This window comes from Trichosporon asahii (assembly GCF_000293215.1).
Source record: "Trichosporon asahii var. asahii CBS 2479 unplaced genomic scaffold scaffold00050, whole genome shotgun sequence".
NCBI classification, from domain to species: Eukaryota; Fungi; Basidiomycota; class Tremellomycetes; order Trichosporonales; family Trichosporonaceae; genus Trichosporon; species Trichosporon asahii.
In genome coordinates this window covers 1,702,789-1,727,806 of record NW_014040874.1, presented here as the reverse complement: position 1 = coordinate 1,727,806, position 25,018 = coordinate 1,702,789, and the positions used below count along the sequence as shown (strand labels likewise).

The window sequence follows — 25,018 nt, the reverse complement described above, 5'->3', positions numbered from 1 at the left end:
GCACAGAGCTTGCTCTCTGTGGGCGGGGAGCCGTCCGGGGCACGCCGGGGAACTCGCGGGGTATCCGGCTCGGCAGCGACAGTTACGGCCGTCTAGGCCGTTCTATCCCTCGCATAATGCTTGGACTGTTGATTGACCCTTGTCGCGTTCCTCCGTCCCAGGCCATCATGGCAAGGTACCCTCGCATGTGCCCGTCTCGTTTTTCTCGAAGGTTAGTCAGCAAGAAAACGCCTCAATTGGGCACGCTGCTGCGCCAGCCTGTCGCCAACCCTTGAAGTTTGCTCGAGGCATCGCTCGACGCCAGCGACGCCGCCGAATGCGGGGGTGTCAGGTCTGTGCGTGAGAGATGAGATCGAATTCATTGCACCGCGTTAGTGCAGGGGTATAGCAAGGGCAGGTAGGCAGGTAGGCGCCTGCACAGGAGGGTTTCTCAGATCGCGTTCAATCATGATTCGGCATGCGCAGACCGTTGTCGTCTGAGATAGCATGGCCAGAGGAAAGAGGCATTTTCGTCGCTCACGCACAACAACTTGCGACAAGCGATACCGGCCCTGAGTATGGGCTGACCAGAGGCGTTGGGCGTTGTGTCACAGCCCTGCCTGCACACTCCTGCTGCCGACGCGTCGTGAGATCTGGAGATAATTCCATAACGGAGACTTGCGACGAGACTCCAATGGAGCTCACTGGACCTCACGAACCAGGAAGATATGGTCCGCTCCAAAACGTCCTCGCTTGTGCTTGTCCCATCACGTCTTCGCCGGATCCCGGCCGCCAGCCAGAGCAGGCAGAGCTAATCTCCGCGCTATTGAGTGGATGGCGATCCTCAGGCCACTGGTAAACCTGACAATGCTGAGATCCGCCAGTAAGCTAACGTAGCTAGCGAGGGGGAGAGATCCCTTCCATCTGTCCAGGCCTGGCGATACAGGAATTCTGGGATTCCGGGACTGTAGAACGGTAGAAGACTGGCTGCTAATCCCCGACACCGGAGCTAGCGGCGACCAGGTCTTGAGGTGGAGTCGCTACCTCCGCGGGCGGAAATAGCGGCAGCTTGAGGCTATGGTATGCGGGTGCGGGCAGCACCAGCTTGCAGAGGGCCCAGGGCCGGCAGGGCCAGTGTTTGCCGCCCCGTTGCCCGGGCCTGGGGCCTCTGTCATGGAGTTGTGGACCTCTGGGACCTTTGGACCTGGGGAATAGGCGCCAGGGCAGACGAGCATGTGCGTATGACTTGCAAGATCCGGCGGAGCCCGCCGCCCAGCACACTGTACGGGCAAGACCCACGGGCGACAGGCAGAGGCTGACGGGGCTGGCCGTGCTGTCCTCAGACCTGACAAAGGTCTGGGGCAGGGACCCTTACGAGCCCTTAGAGAACCCTTTAACAGAGCGCGTTCAACATTCCGCAACCCAACCTTGCTGCAGTGCTTGGGTGGAGGTCGAATGCAACAGAATGCTCACTGGACAATCACAGAACGACTCTGCACTCAGCGACGAGACGAGGTCTGATCGAGCGCTAAACCCCCACGCTCACCAGCCATGGCTGTTCATGGCTGATGTGGCGTCCGAGGCTATGTTCGCAGAGACTACTTTGCAAGAGCAGAGCGTGTGAGCAGCCCTTTGCTTGTTCATATGGCGCAGCACACTGTCGCACGACGATGGCAGGTGACTGGCTGCCCCCGCCTGACCGCTCGCCAGGCATCAGCACGGGCCAGGGTTGTCGCTCGTTGCTTTTTCGGCGCACCAATAACCCGCCGACGAGTAGGGCAGAGTCGGACTGACTCTTCGGACAGCTGGAGCGATCAGATGAGGCATTTGTTCACTGGCCCGCACGATGTGCAACTGCCGCTCGCCATAGACTGGTGCTCCTGGATGGCTAGCTCTAGCCAGAGCGAAGATAGAGGATACCCCCAGGGCAGCCGATTGGCCCTCCTTGTGTGTGGGGTCTTCATCATGTATCCTTCCTCTCCCCTTGCTGACGCGAGGAGACGAACTAAAATCATCGCTAAGCGTTCGTTGCCGCCGGATGCCGCCTGCCGCCGACACTAGTGCGAGTTAGTGGCCTCGGGCGTGCTGATGCAGGAATATGCATGCCTCGACTGCCAGCAGTAGTCCGAGCGGCATGCGGCATCACGGGTACCGCGGTATCGCGGCATTGCGGCAGTTTGCGAGTGCTCGACTCGTGCGCGTGCTGCGCCTGGGAATTGGATATTCACCAGGTTTGTGACCCTTTTGGATCTCTGCAGACAGCTGGAAGAAGAGAAGAGGCGGCGGACCCCGCCCCCACTGCTCCTCTTTGTTGGGCCCTGGACCTCCACTCTGCATTGGATATCGGAGTGTCATCATCAATCGCGGCAGGCGAGGCTGCCTAGGCTGCCCAGGTTGCCCAGGCTGCCCAGGCTGCCCCAGGACCAGGCCCCGAGCGGGGCCGGCACTTGGGTCCCTTGGCTTTTGCTCCCTGCTGCTTTCTGGGCGGAGCCAAGTTATACGACAGCGTCGAAACGACCGCCAAAAGCCCCTGCAGGACGCCAGAAGGGCATGCATGCTGGCTCCAAGCGTGAGACGCGAGACACACAGACCATCCGCCTGGCGCCTGGTCATGCCAGCTGACATGCCAGGAGCACGGAAACACAGAAGCGCAGAACCCAGTGCAAAACATGAGGACATGCTTCACAGTCAGACCTCGAGCCGTCTAGTGAGTCGCTTGTAGCTACTGGCTTTTGCCACCAGTGTGCTCGCTCGGAGCGCTCCGATTCCGACACCCCGCCCCGCGCCGTACGGCGAGCGAGGAGAAGCGCTTCAGACACGGCGGGCACGGCGGCCGTTGCGCCTGGCACAGCGAGGCAAGTCGTGCAGAAGGGGACCACGAGCAGAATGGTTTAACCGCCCGGCTGAGTGAGGGGGCACGCGAGGGCGGGGGGGTTAGGGTAGAGGGCTTGTCGTAATGACAGAGGGCGCCAGGGCGTGGGGGCCAGGGCTGGGACGGAATCCTGGGGGGCAGTGGCCCTCCGAGTCGGGTTGATTGTCAGACTGGGATTATGACATGTCGTCCAGAAGAGACGCGGGGGCGGGGGCGGGGGGATGTGAGATGTGCAGATGAGCGATGTGAGATGGATGCGGGGTCTCGGGTTGCGGGGCACAGACGGCCAACTCGGCACCAGCGAACCCTATCCCTATTCCTATGCCTACAGCTGTCGGGGTTCGGCACGACGACTGGAGCAGCAGCGTATCAGGCGCAAGGCGCAGGGCCAGAGCGCAGCCGCACGCAGGTCGTCACCGTACGGGGCCAAGACCACACCGACTCGGAGCACTCACGGCCGGCACTCCTTGGCCAGAGAAACGAGCGAGCGGCTAAGGGCCCAGGGTCGAAGGTCAAAGGGCTGAGCAAGTTCCAGGGCGCGTCAGCTGGGACAAAGACAGACGACGAGACGATCTCGCGGTGCACCCGCGACACACACAACGCATCTGCCAGACCTGCCTGGACACAACCTTACGTCCGTGACCGGCAGATGTGATAAGCCGATTCAACCACCGCGGCCATCCCCAACGATATCCTGCCCTGCCGCCTGTGCCCTGCTTGCCTGTCTGCCTGTGCCCCGCCTTGCCGGCCAGTACCGCTCCTCCTGATATACATACATACCATCCCCCCCTCTCACCTCCTCCTGTCCTGTTTCCCTCAACCTCGACACACCTTTCCATCCTCTACTTCCTATCTTGGTCACTACCACTCTCGGACATTAACTGTCACGACCACTAAACACCCTTCGACGAACGACAAGCCTCTCACGACCTTCGACTTTGTCATCCACCCCCGGCCCTCTCATCCTCGCCGGCACTTGCTATCACACGTTTCTCTCATCCTCACCATCACACGACACTATCCCCCTTGTCGACTGATCTTTCGCTGCGCGAACCGACATTTCCTGTACCATCATGGCCCGCTCGAACACGCCGAACGAGCGCAACGCCTTTGTCTGCGGAGTGTGCTCCAAGGGCTACTCGCGCCGCGACTACCTGGAGCGACACGAGCTGAACCGTGAGTATACAGATCCGATCACTGTGGGATGATTGCCCCCGACCCGCGATGTCGGTCAGTGTGCCTGCTGTGTGGGGCTGCTTTGTCGTGTGTGCAGGCTGGGCCTGGGAATGGCGCATCGGGGCTCGCGACGTTGCATGTCATACACACCGTTGTGCCCGTTGTCGTCGCCCCGCCCGCTTTGCGCCTGTGTCCACTGCCCGCAGCCAAGTTCCTCTTTCAACGGATTGTCCGTGTGCGGGGAAGCACTGCGCTTGGATGCTTGGTGTGCGGGGTCGCCGGGATGTTCGCCGCATGCGGGTCTTGGCTCTGGAGGCTTGGAGGCATGCGAAACTGGCTTCCGCTGGGCTCGATCCGAGGATCCGAACATGACTTTTGGCCTTGTCCATCTGGCCGAGGCAGCTGGGCTGGACACATGATCTGCGCTGTGCACACTAGTTGCACTAGTTTGTTAGTGCGGCCCGGCACTACCAGCGGCGTACGTGCTCCATGCATCGCTCGGTGCTTAGCAAGCAATCCGCGGTGGTGTGCATAGCAATCTCTCTGGAGCAACGGGGGGGCGTGCCTTAATGCGCTAGAGTGCAGGTCCGGTGCCCGTGCCGGGGAGCCCGGGGGTCTTGCTCTTGTCCGGGGTTTAGGATTTCCGCTCCCAGCCGCCGCTTGCCGCCGACCCTTTGCTCTTTGCGTTCCTTGCCTTTTAGCACGGTGTGATGACATATCCCCCCCCCCCCCCTTTTCTCCCTCTCCCCTACCCTTGCGCAATCGCGAAAGCCGAAGCAGTCACTGACAATCCAGACAACTCGCCATCGTGCATCTGCCCCGCATGCGGGAAGAGCTTTGCGCGCCCCGATGTGCTGCGCAAGCACCTGTCGACGTCGTGCAAGCTGCGCCGGGGGAGCGACGGCGAGGCTGCCCCGCTCACGAGCGCAGAGGAGGACGCCATCATCCCGCGCAAGCGCCGGCGAACCAAGGCGCGCGCGGCCGTGTCGCCGTCTCCTTCGTCCTCGTCGTCCTCGGTCTCAGCCGACGAGCGCGTGCGCCGCGTGCTCGCCTCGTCGTCCTCGGCCAGCAGCGCCAGCACCAAGGTCGCCACCCCCGTGTCGCCTTCTAGCGCCGTCTCGCCCCAGTCTCCGGGAGACGACCGGATGAGCGCACACTATGCGCGCCTGCGCTCGCTGGCCTCCTTCCAGGCTGCTGGGGGACGGCTGTCGTCCTCCCTCCCCACGTCGAGCGAGGGACCCACCGTCGCTCGCGCCGGCGCCAGCCTCGACACCCCGCTCGCGCCCGCCTTTGCCGCGACGCCAGAGACGTTTGGCGACCTTGCGCTCGGCCCGCTGTCGTCCCTCCCGTCCTTCTCCCTCGGCCTCGTCAGCCCCAAGAGCACGCCCGCGACCATTGCGCCCAGCGCCGTCTCGGCGTCTGCGTCTGTGTCTGTGCCCAACCCGCCGGCGCAGAAGGAGCAGCCGACGTGGTCGACGAGCGCGAACGACGACCTCCTCTCGTGGCTCTTCACCGTCACGAACACGGTCCCGCCGAGCGCGATGGCGCCGTCGCTCTCGTCCTCTGCGTCCTCTGCGTCCTCGTCTGGCTCCGTCGGCTCTGTCGACGCCTGGCCCGTCACTCCCTCCGAGCCAGGCCGCAAGCTCAGCGACGCAGGCGAGCTCGCCGACCTCGCCCTCCTCCCCGACCTCCCCTTTGACGGCGGCGTCAGCGGCAACAACACCGCAGGCGGACTCGGACTCGGCGGCCTCGAGGGCAGCGCAGACTTTAACGGCCTCGGCGGCTTCTCGGCCATTCGCGGCCTCCCCGGCATGCCCGAGTTTGGCGACAAGAACGGCACCGACTGGCTCTCGCACAAGAGCGAAAAGTACGACCCGTACGCGTACGACCAGAACACGATGGCGCAGATGCGCGTGTACTACGAGCTGTACTTTAAGGCGTAACCGCGAGCGTGAGCGAGCCGCATGCGCGAGCCGCGTCAGCGGCGAGCCCGCGAGTCAAGACGACCGAGTCGCAAGCGCAGAGCTACGCGCGACGAGCCCAATCCCAGTGATCCCGGCGGTGCGCCCCGGGCCACGACCCTGTAAAACACCACCACTTTCCACCTATCTGTACAATTACCAAACTATCACTACCCACGTACCCACGATACATTCCCGTTGTACCATTAACCGCAAAGAGGATCCTTTTATCTATCTTGAATCCAATTATTTTGGGAGATACTCATCTAGTCCATAGTAGTCATAAGTCGTAGTCGCTAAGTCGTTAAAATGTGTTCAATCACCCTCGATGAGGACTGAACATGAAGCCGAAATGTAAATCCATCAAAGTTTGCAATGGACTCGCTGCATGCGCTCGCTGCATACGCTGCTTGCATCGATGCTGACGAAGAGGCTGTAGAAAGGCTTGCGACTTGCCGCGGGGTTCCCATGGCCATCCCCCCTCATCAACAGTAGGACGCTTGCATACCGCGATCAGTCTACCTACGCCAGTAGAGTACGAGGGACCCACCCCGTGAACGGCCCAAATGTAGGGTGGGACAAGACAACGAAAGCCTCGGAATTACACCTCGTCCTGGGCTGGGAGTCACTGTGAAGGAGGGGCGGATACCCGGCCGCCCTTTCTTGTACGGCCAACTCGGCCCAGACGGTTCGGGCCGGTTGCTGGCGGGCAAGGACTGCAAGGACTGCCTTAAGCTGCCTTTGCTGCCCTCGACTCTCGTCTCATTCCACCTCCACTCTCCCACCTCCCGCAGCCACGACCCCTACCCTCTGCCCTGGGCCCGCCCTGGGCTAAGAAGCGACGCTGAGGCGAGACGAGGAGTTGCCCGCCCCACAGATTTGGCCAGGCACGTTCTTTGGCGAGATTAACGAGCATTTAATGTGGAGGTTTGCTGCGGGGGTGAGATAAGCCAGGACAGCCAGGAGCCCGCCGAGGTCGGGAAACCCACCCAGCAGGGCCAGAGAGCAATCCGCCTGAATCTGCATTCGAAACGTGCGGGCAGGGGGGGGCAGGGGGATTCGAAATTCGTGTACTGGGCGTCAAGTCACCTGGCCTGAAGCGCGTCCGGGATATCGGTCCCGGGTTTGGGCTGGATACCCCGTGCACACCCCGCGGGCCCCGGATGCGTCATGATCTGCACGCGCCGTAGGGATGGTGTCCACCACTGCTGCAACACACGGTAGCTACAAGTATCCCCGTAACAGGCGACCTCTCGAATATGGTACACAGTATTACACCTGCTCATAGGCATGTTCTTCTGACTAGTGCGGCAACCTTATGTCCTGCTGCCGCACGCCTCGTCCCGCTGCCCCTATCTCATTGCTCTCGGCAACCCCCCCACGCTACAGCTCACGCTACAGCTTTCCGTTGGCAAAATGCCCGTTCGGGACGCTCATGCTGTCAGCATCGACAAAGTCGAGCGGCTCGGCGCCGCTGCCATCGCCCCAGATCGGCATCGAGTAGTCGAACATGAATGGAAGGTCGGGCACGTCGATGTGTGCCGGCGTGTTGGGTGCGGCGGGCACGGCGAGGCCTGGTCGTCAGCGGGATTTCCTTCCCTGTCGGCCAACTGAGCCTCTGGAACACCTCTGTCGGGTCGGCGTTACTCACCCAACAACGCGGCGACGCTCTCAAACGAGTGGATCAGCTCCCCTACAAACTCGAATATACCCATGTGCTCCTTAAGCAGGGCGAGGACGATGGCGAAGAGCTCTTCCGTTTCGTGCCTGCTCAGTTCGCGGGCCGTGTGGCACAACACGAGCAATTGACCGCACGTCGTGATGCGCCGCAGCTGCGCCCAGCATGCGTGGAAGAGATTGTTGGCGTTCAGACTCGCGTACGTCGTCAGAATGCGCGAGACGGATCGCGCGACTATGGGCGTCGACGAGGCGCCCAGCGTTGGATGCGAGAGGCAGGGGGCGCGCAGGAGGAGCCGGATCCTGAGGTCAGCATAACGTCGTAGAGGGAAGGTGTGAAATGGCTGACTGCGGTGTGCTTGCCCTGCCCGCATCAGTGCTCACCAGTTGAACCGGATGTCCGCGTATGGATGTATGATGGCGAGCATAGCGTCGCTGCGTTCATCGGCGCACTCGCGCATGAGGGGCCACCACTTGCTTTCCGTCGCGAGGATAAACTCTGGTGTTGTCGTGTCGACTTTGCCCGAGTGGATCTGGGTGAGGAGCTCACTCTCCATCAGCGCGAGTCGGGACAGGATGCCCTGCGTCTGCGCGGCGTCGGTCGAGATAGAGGGGTCATAATCATAGTCCCCGAAGCGATGGAAGGGAGGCGCGTCAAGGAGCGTCGCGAACCACCTGTTGTCAGCGGCGCACTGGAAGTGTAAGACTCACGTGTCCTTGTACAGGGTGCTGAAGAAGAGCTGCGCCGGCCTGTCCTGGCTTGGGTAAGCTGATGCCGTGTCGCGGCGGTGGAGACCGAGCTCGCGTGCATGCCACGACATGGCGCCGAGGATGTCGCGGTTCTCGTCTGGCCCGCCCAGGATCTGCACATAGAGCTGCAGACAGTGCAGCGCGCAGAGCGCCGTGCAGCTGCTACTCCCAAACTGATCGAGGTACTGCATTGTGAGTTTGTAGTATGCGAGATCCTCCCTCGACTCCATTGGCGGAACAGCGCGAACAGTGAGTGTCCCGTCTTTGCTGTGGAAGGCGAGCTCGCTCATACGCCCCAAGCAGAGAACAGCCGCGATGAGAGCACGCTGGTCCACCGTCAGAGTTTCTGGCAGGCTGCGATGCCGGGCATAGAGATCATTTACGCGCGTGGCCGACAGAAACTCGAAGTGCTGCATTGAGCGGTATGACACGACGAGCCGATCCTCGAGCGCCTGCAGCTCGCGCCGCGATGAGGGCAGCGCAGGCGCAGCCTGGCTAAGCAGGTTGCTCGGCCCCGGCAGCGACGTGCGCGCAATATGACCTGGGGTCAGCAGAGTGTCAAAGAATAGCAGGACCCTGCGTTCAGCCGACCGCGTTGCGGTCCTGGTACGGCTGCAGCCCGCGGCAGCTCTAGATGGCGGCCATACGGCGCTCAACGTGTCGGCGTGCTGGCGTGCTCAAGCGCGCACCATGGTGCCCAAAGCCCCCAAAGTCGCACATGCTGGTAGCCCGTACAGTCTCGCACTCACCGACGCTCTCGAGCCACGAATCGATTGCCTGCTCAACGTCGCGAATGAAATGGACGTGTGCTTCGCCGTACCTCGGCCCAGCGAGGTCGGGTGTCGACGACTTCTTCCTGCGCTTGCTGGCTGCCGGTGCACTGTATTCGTTAGCCCTCGCGAGCAGGTGATGGGTGCAGATAGTGTGCCCACCGACCGGCAACCGAAAGCTGATGCCGAATTCGTAACCCGGCGACGGCTGGACTGGTAACTCACCGGCGCGGACGAGCCTTCTCGCGGACGTAACAAGCATCGGCGAGACCAAGGGAGATACATGCGTCGCAAGGGGCGGAACCGGAGCAGCGTGTTCGCTTGGTGCGGCAGTGTTCGCAGGCTTTGGAAGTGCGCCGCTTGTACGGGTCGGTGTTGGGAGGACTCATGCGGGGCGTGCCTGGATGGGGGAAGGGTGTGAGGGCGGCGCGGTGCCGGGCGGCGATGCGGCAGGAGCCGGCTGATAGTGGTGAGGATGCAAGGAGTAACGGCGGGTGCTTGGAGAGCGGGGAGGGAATGAGGAAGTGACGGATACACCAGGAGAGAAAGAGAGAGAGAGGGTGTGTGTGTGTTGGACGAAGGATGGTGGATTAGCGTTGGTTGATTGTGCCCATATGGTAGTTTGCCGTTTACTGCGTCGATGCAAGTGTGCGGGGATGTGGATGTGGATGTGGGGCAGCGAGCAAGCAGCAAGGCCGTAGAAGCCGGTCAGGCGTTAGTGTGTAGGCTGTAGGCTGTAGGCTGGCTGATGCTGGAGTAATTGACTAGGGATTCGGGGCTAGCTGCAAGCTAGGTATTGTGGGCACACGGTATACCGTGTACACAGCAACAGTGGTGGTCACTGGATCTCTTCCTTCCCTGATGACCCACCCACCCCGGCCACCCCGGCCACCCCCACTCGGTCTCTAATGAACCCGGGGTCTCCACCAAATCCTTCCAATCACACCCTCCTAGAACCGGATAATCTACCATCTATATCCATGACTCACCATCACCAAGCCTCTCCCTGCCATCGCTCCATCGCTCCATCGCTCCCACCAATCAACCCTGTCCAACAGCTACTGTAAGCTACTCACACTCACCTCCTGTCCCACCACTCTTTTCGACCCTGATCCACACTGTCACATGACTATTCATTACTTGATACCCGCGTCCCCACGCTTCATGCAACCAGAGAGAGACTCTGTGTCATGCTCCGCGCAACTAACTTGGGCCATGCGATTCATATGTCAGGCAAACGGCGGCACCTTGCTATCAATGCCGCCCACCCTTTTGTGTGTTGTCGTTTGATTTGATATGTGGGGTTGGTTAATATAGACTTTTAGACTTACAAAACGGTTTTGTATCATCTCCCTTCTAATCTTACCCGCCGCACCGCGTCGAGCTCTACGTCACCCAAAAAGAGGTATCTAGTTTTATAATTTGCGGTTGCGGGTCCCGTACGAAAGAAGATTGAATGCCAGAGAAGGCAATGCAAAATGCAAGTATGAAGACACGGGGTAGGGTGCAAGTAGTTTTAGGAAAGTTCCATTGGGCGGAAGAGGAGAGGGCAAAGTTGGGGGTCCAGACAACCTGACCGTGGAGGATTGAGGAGGGAGTGCAGTCGACAGGATGACCGTGTTACAGCAAAGGCGAGGACAGCGCAATGTTCTCACGGATCCAAGTGACATAGGTCGCCAGGAACTGGACTTGCTCCATGGTTTCGATGGCCTTCAAGCCGCGACGCGAACGGATCATGGCGATCGCTCGTTCAACGATGGACATGACAATGGCACGGTCCTCCTCGTTCGTAGGCACGGGCGTAGGAGGCTGACGAGAATGCTTGCCCTTGCGCTTAGCCGAAGCTGTTTCCTTCTCCTTGTCGGCAGCAGCGGCGACAAGGGAGGGATGGGGTTGGACGAAGCCCATCTTGATAGCCCAAGCACAAGCTGTGAGACCGGCACGACCGATGCCGCCTTAATCGTCAACAACATTCACTAATATAGGACAAGTGCACTAACCGCGACAGTGAACGAGGGTGTGGATGCCCTTCAATGTGTAGCGCTCGATGATGAGGGAGACTTGGGCGTCAAACAACTGCAGAGAGACAGGAGTAAAGCCGTCAGGCATAGGGAGGCTGGTGTTGTTAGCAACAAACGACAAGCGGTTTAATCACCGAACAATGTCCAGGCCGATCTCTGACGCCAGATCACGATACTTGGACCAAGGAACGCCAAGAAGTGCAAGCTCTTCATCATCAAGGCAGCTGGAGGGCGTTAGTGAACAGAGGATCAAAGTTATCTCACCAAACGATCGCCCCGACTCCCTGGCTTTTGATACGGCGCAGATCAGTAGCAAGATCACGGCAGACAGGACCACGTCCCTTGACAGGGCCATCCATCCTCAGGCGCTTGCCGGGGCACGAGCTCAGCATCAGGTTACCCAGCGGCGATCCGTGACGCGAGCCCGACCGAGGTCGATTGGCGTTGAAGACAATCGCGCGGGTTCGGGGCTCCACGGGGTTGCCAACCGGGCCAGCCTCAGTGATGGGCTGCGATGGGGCAGCGCAAGACAAGAGAAGCGTGGGAACATCCAGGTCCGAATCAAGGAGAAGGGGTGTCGACTCCTCAAAGCCCGCTGCAGGGGCTTTCGGCGTCACAAGATACTTGGCCAGCGTGGGCATGATCTCGTTAGGAATGAACGGGGAGATCACGATTGGGTGCGTGTGGGAAGTCTTGACTACATGGCCGAAAAGAATCGACGGTTGCGACATGTTGGGCGTCGATTGGCTCAAGATAGAGGCAGACGCGGTGGTCACGGTGGTGATAGCCGAGTCGCTGTCAAGAACCATCGGCTCGTCCACTTTTCGGCGCTTCTCCTCGTCCTCGAACAAGAAGGTGAGAGGACGCTTGGCCGGACAAGATTGGGTGCGAACAGGAGTGGGCAAATCAGTCTCAGGGATGGGGTGACAGCCGGGGATGTGGGGAATGGACGACAGAGCGTCCTCATCGATGTCCATGCGATCCGTGGTAGCGAGGTTGGCCATCTGGTCAAGTTCACAGAGGGACTTGACCGAACCTGCAATGGAAGCCCAAGGAGAAGTCGCCTTGCTCTCGTCCTTGTCATCGCAAGTCGTGGCAACAGAAGCCGTCGAGCTCAGAGACGCAATGGAACTCTCACCGCGCCAAGCATCAAGCATAGGAGAGGCCATAGCAGCGCGGATTTCCTCGACGCGCTTCTCCTCATCGATCTTGAGGTTGCCAGCCAGCGACATGGGCTCAGGGGAAGACACTTTGGAAGCCGCCCAAACAGCCGCGCACAGGGCATCGGGAGTTGGGGTCATCCTGTCAGACACCGAGGTGCCGGCCGTCGTATCCGTCGTGGACGAGATCAGGCTGGGAACGGAGCTATCGTCCAAGGAGGTGGAGCGGCTGGGACCGGTGGCGACGAAGTGTGTGCACTCATCTTCGCAAAGCTTGCGCTCCATCTCTGCCTGGCGTTGCATCGTGCGCATCACGCCACGGGGATTGGCCCAAGACTGAGGAACGTAGGTCGCGTTGCAACCATTGGGTCCCCACTTGGATAAGTTGTAGCTGCTTTGCGGCCACTGGGAGCAGAGTCGCGCAAACTCTGTCACGACTCGTCGCTGTTCCTCGGCCCACTCGTAGCGGCGAAGGGCCTCCACCGGGTTCTCGATAGAAGGCGAGTCCGGCGTCAGAGCGGGAGGCATGTTGTGCGGGTGCGCCACAGCAGGCGGCATCGCATGAGGAGGCAAAGGCGTGGTCTCCATCATCTCAGAAACTTCGGGTGAAGGCACGTATGAGAACGCGGCGGGCGAGACCAGCGTCGACGACGGGGCCATGGAGGGCGACGGCGCAATGTACGGCGACATACCAGCGCCAGACGCGGAAACCGTGGGGGCCTGGGCAGGCGAGGGCTGCGCGGGTGATGGGAGTATCTTCGGACTCTCACCATCACGGCGACGGCTGAAGGGGCTGATCATGCCCACAGCACGAGCGACCTTGCCGAACGGGCCCCACGAGCGCGGCGATTGAGCACTGGCGGGTAACTGCGCGAACGAGGGGTTTGCAGTCGGACTTGCAACATCCGGACGCTCTCCATAAACCGAAGAGGACGGCGTGGTCTCGGGCGTGACGATAGACAGAGACGGGGCAGAAGCCTCAGACGACATACTGCGGCCCGACATCGAAGGCGTGGTGGATCGGTTATCCGAGTCCTCCGACCAGATAATCGAGCCCGTACGCGACGTCGACAACGGATCCGGAGTGGCATCTCGCTTATCAGAGCTCAGACCCAGCATGTCACTTGCAGACATGGGAGTGACTTGTTGCTTGAGTGGCGACTGGTTCGCCGGCGTGGTGGTCGTTGGTTTACTCGGCTTTTTGAAGCGCTGGAAACCCGACGAGTGCGGCTGCGCCGCCGAGCCACCCTTGCTGCCATGGCGAGTTGAGGGAGTCGAGTTCTTCTGATGGAAAAGAGGAGGCGGAGTCGCCGCCGCTGCTCTGGACATGATGGAGGGGGGAGGGGGAAGTAGGTGATAGGGTCGGCGGGATTGGGGAGGTCAGCGAAGAAGTACGGATGTCGGTATGGCTATGATTGAGGATGACCTCCGTTTTCTTCGCTCCTTTTCGCAAGTCTAAACCAGTAACACTGTTACGATATCAGATGTTGCGCTTCAAGCTTGGCTTGAACCAGTGGCAACTGCAAATGACAGTTGCGGAATGTTGTGACCTCCGTCACGCTGTGGGCCACGAGTGGCGAACAGGTCGAAGCACAAGATCAGAGAGGTCGAGAGCTGATCGAGAGACGAAAGCGTGCGTCCGTGTGTTGATCTGGAGCAACGCACACGCCTGAGTGACTCTTCAATCGAGCGTTAGTTGCTAGAGGGCGAGGTCGGTCAGAAGGGAGGGCGCGGTAATGCGACGGATCAACTCGAGATCGACCCTTGGGAGGATTGCGGAGGGTCCTGGTGGCAAAAAAGGGGACGTAACAGTTGACGTGAAGTGCGCCGAGAGGACGTGATGGCGGGTAATGCAGAGCAGACAACGATACCGCGCTTGTTCACGAAGAAATCAGACGCGTGTAGTGCCAGCAATGACGTCGCGGACGTGGGTGGAGTTGGGTAGAAAAAAACCGATGAGACCGATCACAAAACAGAAAAACGGGCTGATATGAGTGCACTGAAGAGGGTATCCTTTTTACTGCTGGCTGGCGAGGGAGCGAGCAATGTAGAGGGTAGACGACATGTTGTGGAGTTGCTGGATATCGAGATGCTGAAGAATGTGGATGATGATCGATCCTGGGTGGCAAACGCAAGTAGGGTGCCCAAGATGATTCGCTTTTACGGTGGCGAATAAGCAGAACGCCGCCGTTTCTTTTGGTGCGGATGACGAGCAAAGCCTTGCTGTGCTTCCGGGAATCTAGTCCTGCTTGTCAGTCGACAATGTCAATGGTGGAAAAACTCAGAAGCACATACGTTTCAGCTGGGTGAGGAAAACTAAGATTCAGAGGAAACGAAGACGATGCGCGCGATTAGAGCCCGCCACTGCCCGGTGATATGTGTCGTAGAGTTGTGTTTTGAAGATTGAGCCGAGATATACAGAGAAAGCAGATGAGAGCGGTGAGTGTATGCGAGAATGCGGGCTTGAATGTGGATGACGGTGAGCAGTGGATGGGGTGTGGTGGGCGGGGCAGATGAGAGAATATGGAGCGTAGTGTTAAAGTGGTTGCGGGTGGTGGTGGCGAGGCGAGGTGGCCAAGGCCTGGCAAGGCAAGCAAGGATCGAAGGTGGACGATATTGCAGCGAGACTTAGGCCCGTTAGCGATTGGCCAGTGAGAGTCAAGGTCGCAGGAGGGTGAGGGAGGGGCCGGAGAGGAGCACCGACCAAGAACGCGGGCGAGAGCGACAGGGCCGGGCCAGCCTGCCAGGTCTGGAGGTCTGGCACGAGCACGCGGCAGCGCTACCGGCTGAGCCAGCTGAAGAGCACGCGAGGGGGATGGTAAGGGAAGGGACCAAACTAGGTACTAAGGAGGAGCTAAGGAACAATATCGGACAGTCCGTGCCGGTTTCCTTCCAGCGCGGCGGAAAAGTGGAATTTGGGCCGTAATTGGGTTTGTTTCTAATACGACCTGGCCGTGGAGCCTTGGGTTATCCAGTTGCTTCCGCTAATATTTTAGGTACTTTGGGCTGATCGATATCGTGTTTTCCTAATGCGAGGTTGAACCTCCTGGTAAAGGGAAAAGCTTCCGTGTTTGGGGGTGCTGCATCAAGGTAGGCACGAGGTCCACCCGCTAAACAGCAAACAACCTGGCGGGTTTTTGATTCCTCTGACCAACAGCCTTTGTTGACGCTCCGGGAGAAGGCTAGAGGATCTAGAGGAGGCTCTCGTCGAGCCCTCTTGTCCTCATCGAGCCCTCTAGTCCTCTGATCCTCTGATCCTCTAGGGCATAGGGCATGGGCAGAGCGCGCGGAGGTATCAGTACGGCGAGGTGCACGCATAAGGAACGGATGATCGCTGCTGGTAGGTTCATGCTTCAAGCTCAGGATACGTCATCAGCTTGCTGATTTTCCAACTCGACCTTCCCAATGCAGCATGTGACCTGTTACGTTTGGACTAGTATGCCAATATTTCTGCTTCCGCGACTCTCATTCTCCTATCTGGGGGTAGCCATTAAGAAACCCACTCGCGCCAAGCAGTCACGGAGGCATGTTAAGTTTCGATTTTTCCGCGCGATTTTCTGCGAATTAATGCTGCCTCGGCGCGCTCGACGACTCCATCTAGCCATCTAGATAACCAGAACTCAACCTGACACGCCTAACTGTCGAGCACGTGATTTTGTGTGGTTCCAGGCACATCTCGAGCCGGCCATCACACCTGTCTGCTATGGTTGTATTTGCAGACGGTCGCCTCGTTCTCAATGAAGCGCTGCTATACTTTGGTAATCATCTCCGCAGGAGTATCCATAGAGAGGCGTTCACACAAGCCTCTCCTTCTCCCGGGTGATAAACTACACTCTCCAACACTCCGGGATGGCCTCTGACTACATCTATGCCCAATGGCACTCTCGAGCGCACTCGGACCGTGGAATTCATGGCCCTCATGAGCTGTCCTGTATAACAGAATCGTGCGGCGGCTCATCCAGCCTATTTCCTCGTCGCAGTCGATGCCAAGACTGTCGCTCGGAGCCGCCCTCTCCCCTCGGTCCCGATATGCGGGGGCGATCGCGAGCGCCGAGGCGGGGTAAACTGCGGAGCTCAATTGGGCTGCGCATTCGGGGGTGTTTGCGGAGGATGCTCACAGGACGATTCGTCAAGTCCGGGATCCGCGACAATCATGCACTGCTCTGACTCTGCACGGCCCATGCCTTCGATTCGACACCGAGGCCACCAGGGCTTTTAAGCTCGGCGCCGGTAGAACATTCCGTCATGAGAGCATGATACGAAAGACAGACGCACGAATTCGTCCCGTCGGAGAGTTATGGAATCGCGGGAGGAGGACCCCGCCCCCGCAGCGCATGTCTGCATCCACGCATGCATGTTCTCCCCTCGTATGGTCGCCCGCTCTCGTCGTCAAGCAGTGCTGCCAAGCCCACCGCTGCAGACTCACAGAGCCACACGCACGCTCGCGGATCTGTCAACGTCCCCAACCTCCGCCTTTGAACGCCGCACGCGTCCGACATACATGGTCTCTCACCAGCTTACCAGATATAAAGCGAAGCGTCACCCAACCGCACCTGTTCGTCTGCCGACGCAATTGCAATCTGTACCGCCATTCCATTCCAACTCAAGTGAAGTCAATAGACACCATGCTCACTGCCCTTGTTCTTGCTCTCGCCGCTTCCGGTGCCTCCGCCGCGCGCATCAAGTGGGCCGGCTCCCAGGGTCCCTCTGCCGGGTTCCTTGCCGTCAACGGCGGTGACCTGCAAAACGACGGCAAAGCCATCACGTAACGTCATCTCACAGTGCGGCGCTGACAGTAGCTCGACCAACAACCGTCGCCTTGTGCACACGAACTGGGACTTCCGCGTCGGCGAAGAGACCAAGTTCAAGATCTCGGAGGAGGGCGCGAACCTCTGTCTCGACGCAGGACTTCGTACGTCCCGTGCTCCTTACCCCAGCTCACATGGAGGTCCGCGCTGACGCCAATCACAGAGCAGTACAATGGCTCACCGGTCAAGGTCTGGGAGTGCCTTGACGGCGTGCCCCAGCAGCAGTGGTTCGTCTCCAACGAGGGCCAGTTCAAGCTCGCCAACACCAGTATGTCCCCTTTACGCCAGTGATAGATCTAACGAAATAGACTTCTGCGTCGACGTCAAGAACGGCGAGGTCACGGCTGAACAGCTCCAGCTCTGGCAGTGCACCGAGGGAAACGCGAACCAGGTCTGGCACACCGTCTTCATCACCAACTTTTAGATCTTCCCAGGACGAGCACGTGGAGCAGTTAGCTATGTCAGTATCGTCAGTGATGCTGCCTCTCCTGTTTCTGGGATCGCGACTTCAAGACCTCGCTTTCCCAGACCCACCGTAACATGAGAATCGAACAGAGAAGCTCTTCGTACATTACCGTAATCACGTTGGTCTGGCGAATGCCGCCGCCGTACAATGACACATGTAAACCGTGTTTCGGTGCCGTATGCACGCACCCGAGGTCCCCAGGACCGAAACGAGCCCCCCAAGCACGACAGCGTCGCTGAAGGTCGTCAAGTGCTCCGAGATATCGGTATCGACGGAGTCACGTGATGTCATACGAACTGCTCGTCGTTCGGAGCCGACAGTCGACGAGAACTGACTCAACCTGGGAATTGGGACGCGGAGGCGTCTGTGTGTTGTGCTGCAAAGACGCCGCACAGAGACCAGACATATTCGGTGGGCTGGTGCTGACAGAGTCGAGTTTGACTTTACTCTCTTGCTGAAGTTATCGAAGTCCACAAGGCTTCCAGTGCCACGGATCTCGTTCCCCGTCCGCCGCGACCGCCTCGACCGTGCCCTGTCCACAGCTACCTCTGCCTCGGCAGCCAGAGGTCGTCAACCATCGACTTGCAATCCGTCCCCGTCGTCCTCGCAAACTCCCACCCACCTGCAGCCGGTTACCGCGGTCGTGTCATGTCAGTCCTCCAGATAGTCGGACCCCCTGTACGACCGAGACGTACGAACCAAGGTCGGATTGTAAGCAGAGGTAAGTAGGCTAGGTGAGTATCCACGTGACCTCCTCTGTGGCGAATGCAGGACGAAATGTTCGCGCTCTTGGGCAACCGTGGCATACAACTGCATGTTCAGCTTGATAAAGTATGTCTGCTCCGGCCGACGGCGTGCATCCGCGGCCCCGCGATTCGGGCCAACGTGGTCCAAGGGCATGTTCCCCTCGATCTGCCGAGAACCGTGTGGACCTGGTGGACCGGGTTTATCTGGGTGCATGTCAGCAAGATGCTTATCCGCGATAAAGTGTGCCGGTCCTGGCACGACCGAAGAAGGCCCGAGGTCACGGACATTGTGCAACAATGACCAACAACAGTCACGTCCGTGTTGCGTGGGAAGGCGCCCGCTTGCGTTCCTGCACCCGCGAGCTCGTGTGCATGTGCGCGTGCGACCGTGTCTCTGCATGGGTGCGTGGGCAACTCAATTCGCGCACTAGCGAACTCCTGGTATCCGCGGATTCAGCGGCCTGCCATCTCGTGACCTAGACGTGCGGCGAGCAGCAATCAATAGCCCGCAGTACCTTATCTGCTGACCAACACCCGACCCTGCGACTGGGCACGACTGACCCGCCCTCCTAAGCCTGCGAGACGTGCTAAGCGCCCAGAAACTAGTTCTGGTTCTAATCTGGACATGTGTCCGTTCCATTTTGGTGCGGATGTTATCAAGCTCAGGTTCTCAGGAGGTCTGCTCGAGCGGCTGATAGGACCGGCCGCTCCGCCCTCCGTTCTCGCTTTCGGCCCCGCCTATCTCTCTGCGCCTCTACTTCTCCAGGAAGAGAATGCCAGGCGTCGATGCCCGGACAAGGAAATCCGCAATGCTGCTGCTACTGGACGGCTTGTGGCCAGCTGTTCAGGCGTTCCCGCGGGGTCGGCTATGCAAACCTAAACCCCGCACGCCGGCTGTCGTGACGAATTCCAAATGGCGCAGAGAGGCATGCGCTATGTTTAGGTTTTTACAGGATTACGCCAGGAGTTACACCCAGGAATAAGCCAGGGCAGGAGAAAAGACACCGGCGACTAACCGCGGACATCCGGTCCGGCCTAAAGCCTCGGTAACCTGATGCCCGCCAGGGAGCCAATAGGCACTCGACCCCACCCAGGCCCGGTCCGGGACCCCCCACGCGCCCACTCCTCCTGCATGTGGAGACGTGAGGCACTTGTGGTGCATTTGTGGTGCCGAGCAATCTGCGTCCGACGGAGCACGCTGGGCACGACCACACCGTATCTAATTCTGGCCATCTGATCCTGGACACCTTGGCATGCTGGCCATAAGGTGGTCGCCCGCGATCGCCGCATCACCGCGCTATGCAGTGCCTACGGGCAACTATGCTAGCGTCGCTGAGACCTGCCCGCCCGTGCGCTGTCGATATGCTCGGACGACCAGCTCCAACACGCCCCAGCCTGCCGGTACCTCAGCACATCTTGGCGATCCGGTTGTGGTTGTGTTCGAGCGTCGCCGGGCCGCGCGGGTGGAAGGAGGCGGTGAGAGTGACATCAGCTGCGCCAGAGTTGCCAGGCAGCGGGGCTGCTATTCGCCTCACAGGCGTCCGGGGTTTGTCTCAATGAAGGCCGCAGGAAGCGACATGATACGCTACTGCACACGATCCACCAGCAAATGCAGCGCTCGTGATTGCTCGAGACCTGATACGCACACTGATCGACCTCTCACGGGGCGGCCGCTCTGCGGGGATTTCTGACACCCCTCACATCCTTCTCGTACTCGGACCTACCGATGATCCACGCACAGGATTCGCTCGCCGCTGTTCGTAATCTGACCGTGAGCGACTCGACCCGAGCTCTGTAGTCCGCAGGTATCGAACGTGGGGCGCCGGGCGCCAGGGTCTGCGTCTTTGAGTTGGAATACTGTTGCAGTCGATCCCTTTAGCGTCGCCCGAGCGCACTCCGCAGACTCGGCCACCCCACTCCGCTTCAGCGTGCATCCCGTCTGCATCTCCGGGGTATGCCACAGCGAGGAAACCGACGAGCGCTCCAGAATACGAAGGAACAAGCGGACATTCATTCCAATGTGTTCGTAATCGCAATGGACGAGTTGTGGGCAACGCTGGTCTCGTGATCAGAACGCTACGAAGCGTGCTTGCTCCGGCCGACGGTATTGGTGGGGAGAGATCTATTTCTGTGGGAGCTAAGATGTTCTGGGCGTTCTGGGCTGCCTCCCACGCGTCCCACGCGCTCAGCCCGCCCGGTGCGGACACGGTCTGCCTTCAGGCCCGTTACGCGGATGAGCAAGGGAAAGTGCAGGAAAAGCCAGGATATCGCAAGAGACTAGCAGGGTGGGTGCACGATCGCTGGCAAAGTCGTACGTGAGCTCGGGCAAGGTGATTCGCTGGGTACGGAGATGATCCGAAGATTTGTCGCTCACCTGCGCTTCGTGCTGCCGCACACGTCGTGCGCGTCGTGCCATTCGCCTTGCCCAACGTCCGCCGACCTGCGGATATACAGTCGGTAAATTGGCTTTGGTCGTCGTTCCTGAAGCACCTCACGTACCTCGCTATCGACCCAGGCACAGTGTTAGCGTCAGGTGGACACTGCCTCGGAGGCCGTTTCGGCGAGATCGGCGCACTCGCCTTATTCCTCGATACTCTTCACGCTCCCGCTGTCTCGCTTCGGGTGGCGCACGTTCATTGACACGTCGACCATCGACGATGGAAACCGTACTGACTACTTCTGCGTAGAGGGAAAGAGCTGCTAGTCGCTTCGCCGAGCCCGACGCCGACACACGACGGCGCCCGGAGACCATGTCCGTCAGTACGTCCGCGGCCTCACGGCGGAGAGGGGCTAGCCGGATAGGTCGAGCGTTAGGGAAGATCGCGATCACACGCCGTCTCACGCCAGGTACTCCATACCTTGCCTCATATGGCACCATGTGCATCTCAGGGCAGGCGCTATTTTCTGCCGACCCTGTCCGGGGAAAGTTATCTCTCGGCTCTTGGTTGGTGCGTTCAGCCCGTCTCAGGGAATGCAAGCTACAAGTCACCGAAAGTCACCGTGGAGCCATGTGGGGCCAACGCCCGCCCTTGCCTCACCCCTTTGGCAGTCCCTGTGCCTCCCCTCGTTCCCCTGCATCCTTTGCGTCTCCTGCCTCCCTAGAAGCCTAGCTCATGCTTGTTGGCAGTTGATTGAGAAGGTGCGGAAGTGCGGAGTGACAACGGGCAGCGCATACAGACGGTGTCGCATTCTGAGTGGCAATTGCTCGGGCACCTGCTCGTGCCTGGACCAACCAACCCACTTGCCCTTTGGCCCACTCCCTCCCACTCACGCGCGTTTGCTGGCCCGCTTCCCTCGACGCAACCCTGCCGGCTCGCTTTAGCCAAGGCTTGCGAGGACGGGATGTGAACCAGGAATAGACTCGAGATTTGCGCGGCACTTCTCCACATGCGGCCCCACAGAAGCTGTCCAGGATCCTCCTTGCCAGCTCTCCGCCCCGAGGCTTGCGGCGTTGGAAAAGGGCCGGCCTGGATGGACCCCCGGCCCCGGATGCCGTGAGCCAGGGAGGGCTGGGGATAAGCAGAGGATCGCGCCGGATAGCATCGCCCGACAGCTGCTGTGGACGCAGATAGCGACGGGCTGGCGTTTCCCCGGTAAACGGCGAGCTAGCCGCTCCTCCTTGCTGGAAGTGTCGGGACACTTAAAGGTCGAGCCGTTAGCGCGGTTCTCAGTTCTCCCCGTACCACAACAAACTTTACCTCTCTCAACATCTCTTGGACTTCAGCTTAGGTGGTCACAGCCACGACACTGAACCAAGATGGGTAGCAGCGACATTGAGACGTACAACGAGAAGGGCCTCGCGCCCGCTGCGGGCCACGACAGGGTTGCCTCCCCTTCGCACGATAAGAAGGGCGACCTCTGGGTAGACGACGTCAAAGTCGTCGCCGCGGACGAGGATGCCGAGAACGCCGCTCACAAGTGAGGACTGCCGTTGAAATGGCATGTGCTGACCATGTACAGCTACGGTATCCACGCCACGGCCGAGGAGTTGGCGGATGCAGAGGAGAAGATCGGTGACATGAGCTTGGAGAAGTGCAAGAAGATCATGCACGAGGTGCTTCTTATGCACCAGCACGACCAGAACTTCTCCACCGAGCTCGTCAACAAGATCAAGCAGCTTCTCTACGACCCGGACGTCACTGAGCACCCGGAGAGGCACGCCAACCTTATCCACGCGATGAAGCTGGAGGCCGTCATGGCTACCGAGAACTCGCCCTACGAAATTGTCCGTGGTGTTGTTGACAACTTTGACGACCCTTCCATCCCCAGTCTCACCTTCCGTACTTGGTTCATCGGTCTGCTCTTCGCTGGCATCATCGGTCTCGTCAACCAGCTTTTCAGCATCCGTTACCCCTCTATCGCCATCTCTGCCTACGTCGGTCAGCTTGTCGCCTTCCCGCTGGGTAAGCTGCTCGAGAAGATCATGCCCACCAAGAGGTTCAACCTCTTCGGTTGGCACTTCTCGTTCAACCCGGGTCCTTTCAACAGGAAGGAGCACATGCTTATCACCATCATGTGCACCATCGTTCAGAACCCTCCCTACACCGGCAACATCATCCTGGCCCAGGCTCTTCCGATCTACTTCAACCAGCCCTACGCTAGGACTTTCGGCTACCAGCTCGTCAACACCTTGGCCTCCAACTTCCTCGGCCTCGGCATGGCCGGCCTCTTCCGCCGCTTCATTGTCTACCCCAGCTTCTGTGTTTGGCCCGTTCAGCTTGCGACCCTCGCCTTGAACAAGGCCTTCCACCAGGACGACTCGGCTGCCGTTGCGGGTCCTTTCAAGCGCTTCTACTACATGAGCCGTCTCAAGCTGTTCTACTGGGCCTTTGGAATCTACTTCGTGTGGTTCTGGTTCCCCAACTTCATCGCTCCCTTCATGAACTCGTTTGACTGGATGGCTTGGATTGCGCCCGACAACAAGAACTACGTCGCCATGGTCGCTGTGGGTGGCGCTGGTCTCGGACTCAACCCCTTCCCCACGATGGACTGGTCGCAGGTTCAGGCTATTCTTTCTACCCTTACTGTTCCGCTCTTCTCCGTTGCGAACCAGTTCCTCGGCGTCGTTCTTGGAATGTTCCCCATCATTGCGCTCTGGTACACCAACACGTGGCAGACTGGTCGTTTCCCCATCCTCGACAACCACACCTGGACCAACACCGGCAAGCCGTACAACGTGACCATGGTCACCGACTCTATGGGCAAGCTCGTCGAGGAGAAGTACCAGGCCTACTCGGAGCCGTGGATGGCCGCCTCTAACCTCATCATCTACTTCTTCTTCTTCGCCGGTTACTCGTCTATGGTCACCTACACGCTTCTCTACCACCGTCACGAGATGGCCATCGCCTTCAGGGAGTCTTGGAAGGGCCTGAAGAGGAGCCTCAGGAGGAACAAGAACTACGACGATGAGGATGAGGTCAACCTTGCCGAGGACGTCCACATGCGCCTCATGCGTGCCTACCCCGAGGTCCCCGAGTGGTGGTACCTCATCATCTTCCTCATTTCCTTCGCTCTCGGCATTGTCGGTATTGCGGCCTTCCCTACAGGTGTCAGCCCCGCCATCGTCGTGTTCGGAGTGGTGCTGGCTCTCATTTTCACGATTCCTACCGGTCTGGTGAGCGCCGTCACTGGAGGCAACATCACCCTGAACGTTTTCGCCGAGTTCGTTGGTGGAGCCCTCGTTCCTGGTGATGCTTTGAGCATGAACTACTTCAAGTAAGTATCTACGCTGTAGAGCGTACTCAAGGACTGTCCGGCTAACTCGCAGGATGTACGGTTACATTGTCTCGGCTTATGCCATCAACTTCTGTGGTGACCTGAAGCTGGCCCACTACACGAAGATCAACCCCCGCCACACTTTCGTCACCCAGATGGCCGCCACCCTCCTCGCGTCCTTTGTCGCTTGCGCCATCTTCAACTTCCAGATGTCGTTCAAGGACGTCTGTACGCCGGATGCTGAGTGGGGCATGATCTGTCCCGGTGAGAACACGTTCTTCACTGCTGCTCTGTTCTTCGGTCTCACTGGACCTAGGCGCATGTTCGGCAAGGGCGGACGCTACATGCTCCTCCTGCTCGGCTTCCCCGTCGGCGTTTTCGTCACCCTCGCCGTGTACCTCGTTCAGAAGTTCTTCCCCAGGAACAAGTACATGCGTTCGCTGCACCCGGTCATGCTCTTCTTCGGACCCCTCAACTACTGGCAGTACCCTTACAACCTGTCCCACATGTGGCTCTGCTTCATCTGGACCTGGGTTTCTTGGGGCTTCGTCAAGAGCCGCTGGCTGGCGTTCTGGAACAAGTACAACTTCGTCCTCGCTGCCGCGCTCAACTGTTCGATTGCCATTGCCGCTCTGGTGCTCTTCTTCTGCGTGGAAGTTCCTGGCGCTCAGATGCCCGACTGGTGGGGTACCACTGTCGTCTCGAGCGTCAAGCGACCCGTTCGTATCGAGGAGCTTCCCGCGCGAGGCTACTTCGGCCCCGAGAAGGGCACTTTCAACTAAAAGCCGACCCGGCTCACCACCACATTCAAACGCGCCTCGTGGTAAACAATCACCGTTCACGGTAACGATCACCTTAAGTAATTACGTTCTGTATTAGTTGTGAAGGATTCTAAACTTGGCGCCGCGGCGTGTTGT

General features: G+C 59.5%; 5 protein-coding genes across 5 annotated transcripts; 4 read left to right on the top strand and 1 right to left on the bottom strand.

Annotated features, from left to right (window-relative positions):
- Window positions 1–4,737: 4,737 nt before the first annotated feature.
- On the top strand, window positions 4,738–5,970 carry A1Q1_01814 (uncharacterized protein; the record flags this gene model as incomplete). The annotated part of the gene is made up of 1 exon (XM_014324853.1): window positions 4,738–5,970. One exon carries the CDS (start codon window positions 4,738–4,740, stop codon window positions 5,968–5,970), a length of 1,233 nt encoding a protein of 410 aa, XP_014180328.1.
- Window positions 5,971–10,805: 4,835 nt separating this feature from the next.
- Window positions 10,806–13,695, bottom strand: A1Q1_01813 (uncharacterized protein; the record flags this gene model as incomplete). The annotated part of the gene is made up of 4 exons (XM_014324852.1): window positions 10,806–11,140; window positions 11,186–11,301; window positions 11,341–11,430; window positions 11,471–13,695. 4 exons carry the CDS (start codon window positions 13,693–13,695, stop codon window positions 10,806–10,808), a joined length of 2,766 nt encoding a protein of 921 aa, XP_014180327.1.
- Window positions 13,696–16,991: 3,296 nt separating this feature from the next.
- A1Q1_01812 (uncharacterized protein) lies at window positions 16,992–19,266 on the top strand (the record flags this gene model as incomplete). The annotated part of the gene is made up of 5 exons (XM_014324851.1): window positions 16,992–17,090; window positions 17,149–17,278; window positions 17,338–17,442; window positions 18,101–18,290; window positions 18,993–19,266. The coding sequence occupies 5 exons, from the start codon at window positions 16,992–16,994 to the stop codon at window positions 19,264–19,266; spliced, it is 798 nt and encodes a 265-aa protein (XP_014180326.1).
- An 846-nt stretch (window positions 19,267–20,112) lies between these two features.
- Window positions 20,113–21,496, top strand: A1Q1_01811 (uncharacterized protein; the record flags this gene model as incomplete). Its single annotated transcript, XM_014324850.1, has 4 exons — window positions 20,113–20,157; window positions 20,253–20,697; window positions 20,737–20,996; window positions 21,074–21,496. The coding sequence occupies 4 exons, from the start codon at window positions 20,113–20,115 to the stop codon at window positions 21,494–21,496; spliced, it is 1,173 nt and encodes a 390-aa protein (XP_014180325.1).
- Window positions 21,497–22,143: 647 nt separating this feature from the next.
- A1Q1_01810 (OPT oligopeptide transporter) lies at window positions 22,144–24,883 on the top strand (the record flags this gene model as incomplete). The annotated part of the gene is made up of 3 exons (XM_014324849.1): window positions 22,144–22,304; window positions 22,347–24,101; window positions 24,154–24,883. The coding sequence occupies 3 exons, from the start codon at window positions 22,144–22,146 to the stop codon at window positions 24,881–24,883; spliced, it is 2,646 nt and encodes an 881-aa protein (XP_014180324.1).
- Window positions 24,884–25,018: the final 135 nt, after the last annotated feature.